The sequence below is a fragment of the Ailuropoda melanoleuca genome, chromosome 2 (genome assembly GCF_002007445.2).
Source record: "Ailuropoda melanoleuca isolate Jingjing chromosome 2, ASM200744v2, whole genome shotgun sequence".
NCBI lineage: Eukaryota > Metazoa > Chordata > Mammalia > Carnivora > Ursidae > Ailuropoda > Ailuropoda melanoleuca.
The window spans coordinates 196,723,053-196,727,254 of NC_048219.1; the positions used below are offsets into that span (position 1 = coordinate 196,723,053).

The 4,202-nt window shown below is 62.8% G+C and overlaps 1 protein-coding gene across 1 annotated transcript in view; it reads left to right on the forward strand.

Annotated features, from left to right (window-relative positions):
- The first annotated feature begins 6 nt into the window (after positions 1–6).
- The window catches only part of ERFE (erythroferrone), an 8,357-nt gene continuing 4,161 nt past the window's right edge, over positions 7–4,202 (forward strand). The window contains exons 1-3 of the mRNA XM_034655502.1: positions 7–516; positions 1,571–1,693; positions 2,887–2,989. Of these exons, the coding sequence (XP_034511393.1) occupies positions 514–516; positions 1,571–1,693; positions 2,887–2,989 (229 nt within the window). The 5' untranslated portion in view covers positions 7–513. The remainder of the gene's footprint in view (positions 517–1,570; positions 1,694–2,886; positions 2,990–4,202) is intronic.

The window sequence follows — 4,202 nt, forward strand, 5'->3', positions numbered from 1 at the left end:
GGGGGGCCGGGAGGTGACAGCCGGCCCTGTGGGCTCCCTGGGAGGAGCCTCTCCTGAGTCCTCCCCCCCACCCCTGGAAGCCAGGGAAGGCAAACCCCACCCAGACAATTGGCCCCACCTCCTGGAGGAGGGAGGTGTCAGGATAGTCCCCAGGAAGCAAGGGGCCTTTCTGTGTTTCCAGGAGTGGGTCTGGCCTTGCACTGTCTTTGGGGGACAGTGTGGTAGCAGAGGCTCCCCACCTCCTTTCTGCAAGCCCCTCAAGGCTGGAGACCTGGGTGGGGCCAGGGCCGCTGCCCAGCACCCACCCACGCTGCCACAGGCCTGTCTGCTGGGGCCCCGGGGCTGACATGGCTCCCCCCAAACCAAACTGGGGTCTGAGTCCAGCTGGGAGTCCGCTGGTCCAGCTAGGGGGCGTCAGCTTGGCACGCCCATCCAGCCCATGTGGAATACTCCCGGCATACGTGCCCACTGAGGGCAGAGCGAGGCCGTGAAGTGGAATCCAGTCCTGTGTCCATGGTGAGCAGTCAGCAGGACAGCACGTGGCAGGGTCCAGCACCCAGAAGTCGTGGGGAGGCCCTGGGCACTCTGAGGCCTTTCTCCATCCAGCCCCAGGCTCCTCTGATGTGGACGGCCTGTCACCCCTCCATAGCACACTGGCTCCTGAAGGGAGGCCCCGGGCCCTGCAGAGCGGCCAGGAGACCACTGGCTCTGTCTCTGACAGAAGGTCCTGGCCAGCTCTACAACCCTGGGTCCTTCCATCGGCCGCCTGCATTGGTGCTTGTGACCTCATCTGAGCCCTCGAGCTGATTTCCTTCCCAGCTGGAGGCCTTGTCTGGAGCCCAGACTACCTGAGGCCCACTGACAAATGGGCCAAAGCCCTCTCTCTGGGAGGCACCTCCTGGAATTTTCCTCAGTGTCAGGACTGGTCAGAATGCAGCACGCGGGGGAATGGATGTTTCTAGAATCATCACTGTCCTTGTTTTAGAGGTCCCAAGGAAGCTGAGTGGTGTCGCACCCCATGCAGGGGCCTTGAGTCATAACATAGCAGTGCTAGGCCACCAGCCCTCCAACTGTCTTGTACTGTAAGCTGCAGCTACCCCGAGGGCCGAGATGGGCATCCCTGGAACATCAGCGGGGGCCGCACAGGGGGCCCTGACGATCACAGTCGCCTCTTCCCTAGACTTGTGAGTCTGGTGGTCCGATCCTCCTGGTGAGTCTCCCAGGGAGGTGTGTTCACTGCAGCGCCCACGGACAGAGGCCACAAGAGGCCGGGTGGCCCAGCCACGCCAGAGTTCTCACCTGCTACAGAGCTCTTTACCCCATCTTCCTCCACCCACAAAGTCTTCTCGCATAGCGCCCAGGCAGTGGTGTGACCTGGTCATCTCCATGTGTCAGGAGGCTGGGAAGCACGGACGGGGGCTGTGCTGACTTGCAGGGCACCACTGTTGACAAGGACGGGGGCCCGAGGACTCTGAAGCCCATCCTACACAGTGATGTCCTGAAATTCCCATCTGTTAGGCGGGCACCCACTGGGATAGGCAAACCAACCTGGGGGCTGGCTGTGTTCCAGGAGCACACCCCCGAGGGAGCGCGTAACTTCGACCCCAGGGACGCGTGGATGCTCTTCATCAGGCAGAGTGACAAAGGTGTCAACAGCAAGAGGGGAGGCAGAGGCAGGGCCAGGAAGCTGAAGGTGAGCACAAGAGCCCCAGCTCTGTGTGTGTGTGTGTGTGAGTGTGTGTGTATGTTTCCTGGGGTGGGGTGTGGGTTAGCAAGGGTCTCCACCGGCAGGCCCTCCCTGCACCCCAGCCCACCATCACCCCCTTGCACCCCTCACCAGCCCCACTGGTGCACCCTGGCTTTGCCAGTGAGGACAGACCCTCCCCCTTGGCCTGGGGTCAGAGAGCATAGAAAGTGCCAAGTTGGGGGGGCCCAGGCAACCCTGAGTTTGAGGCCTGTTCCTATCATTTTCCTATACCCCTGGAAAGCTAGGCAGCCCTATCAGCTACCCCCCTTTCTCTTTCCTCGGCATCTTAGCAAGGGAGGCCTGAGCCGGCCTGGGAGGGCAGTCAGGGAGCAAGCTGGAGGGATTGCAGTCTGCGGGACTGACACACCATCTGGTTCCCAGGAGGTGGGGAGTCTGGGGACCCTGGATGCTGTGGGGTTCCCACTGTCATTCAGCCAAGCCAGAAACCTGGCACCTGGTCCTGATGTCCACCTCTTGCCTTTGCCCCCTGGGGTGGGGAGCTCTGGGCCAGGGCTGTGTTGCTCACACTGGGGTTGGGCTTCTCCACCCGGCCAGGGCTGGCCCCAACACTGGAGTGCCGGGCTCCGAGCCTGAGCAGGTAGGCGGCTGGGCTGTCACCATGGCCTCACCTCACTGCCACCCCTTGGAGCCACCTGGCCCCACCCCAAGCTAAGCTGGGGCTCCCCCGTGCCCTTCCTTGCAGGGGACTGACTTGCTCCTATGTTGGGGTGTCACCTCAGCCCAGGTGGGCTCCCTGAGGGCCCCAGGCCCCAGTGCTGGGCCAGGCACAGTGGGAACCTGCTGACGTTGGCTATCAGTGTCCCTCTTTCCCTCCTCTGGGAACCCCTTGGAGTCCCCACTTGGTACCCTTGCCTGCTCGGAGCCCCACCCCCAGGGGCCGCACCACCCCAGCCAGCCCCGAGCCTCCAGCACAATCCAGTCCTCACACTCAGAGCTAGTGGCTTTCAAAACAGAGCCTTACTGCCTTCTCAGGGGAGTCTGAGGCCCGGAGGCTGACCTCCACCCCACAGGTCAAAGCAGGATCCCCTCTTGCCTATTAGTGGCAAGAGGTTGCAAAGTATTGCCAGCAGTCCCCCACCTCCCTGCTCAGATAGCCTCACTCTGAGGTTCCTTTTCAGCTTGGCCTGCCGGGGCCCCCAGGGCCCCCTGGCCCCCAGGGTCCCCCTGGCCCCATCATCTCACCTGAGGTACTGCTGAAGGAGTTCCAGCTGCTGCTGAAAGGTAGGGGCGGTGCACCCTCGGGGTGCGTGGGGCTGGGGGAGGGTATCCCGGAGGAGCCAGGCTGGCTAGATATCCCCACATCAGCCAGCACTCAAGGAGGCCCCTGCTCTGTGCTGGGCTCAGAAGCCCAGAGCCGGCGTGGGTGAGGCCGAGGGTCGGGGTGGGGGTTGGCGGGAGTGTGGTAAGGAGGAGGCTTCGCAGAGAGGGTGGACTTGGCCACTCAGTGTGGTGCTGGGGGACCAGCGCCCATGCCCCCTCTGGGAGTTGGTGAGCCCAGCCAAGGCCAGGACACCTGTACCCCACCCCTGCCAAGTGAGGGTGGTCAGGAAGGGATCAGAGTCCTTAACCTTGCAAAGTGCTCTTATCACAAAGAAACCACAGGGATTTGAGACTCACCCCAGGTAACACGGGGCCCCCGACAGACCCCAACTTCTTCCCCTGGATCACCCGTGTCCCTGCCTTTCCCGTGGCCGGTCTCCGTGGCTGGCCAAGAGCCCACACGGGAGGCAGAAGGATAGTGTACTGGGCAGCTGAGCTGGAGGCAGCAGAGGGAGGGGGAGGACAGCTGAGCTGAGCTGTCCTGTCCAGGAGATGGCCCTGCATGTGGCCGGCTGCTGAGCTTGGCTCCCTGTATTTACCAGAGTGCACTTATTACGATAACTATCAGGAGAGCCTTTTCCCCTTTCAGCTCTGCGCACTGTTTATTTAAATAGAGCAGCTTCAGAGGCTGAAGAATCCACGTTATTTCCAGCGTAGTGGCAATAATTACTTATTTACACCCAGCGTCCTTGCAAAAGTAAGCGGGGCTGCTTATATGATTGTATTCATGGCCGCAGTAACACTGTAAGCAGAGGAAACAGCACCGTGAGGGGGACGCATGGGTAGGGTGGCGAGGTGAGGCAGGTGAACCAGGGCTCTGGGCCGCGAGCTCCCTGGTAGCCAAAGCTTGAAGGAAAACAGGAGCAGCCGCGGGTTCGGGAAGCCCCGAGGGCCCTGCAGCCCCAGAGGGGTCTCCGAGGATCCGCAAGCGCGGACTGGCGCATTGGTGTCCTGGGCAGCAGGTTCCGAGCAAGGGGCAGGGGGCGGACGGGCGGACGGGCGCGGCCACCGCTCGCTCTGTGCCAGGCGCGGTGCGGCAGCACGAGCGCACGGAGCCTGAGCCCTGCACGCGCGGCCGCCGAGGGCACGCGCCATCGGGGAGGACGAGGAGGCG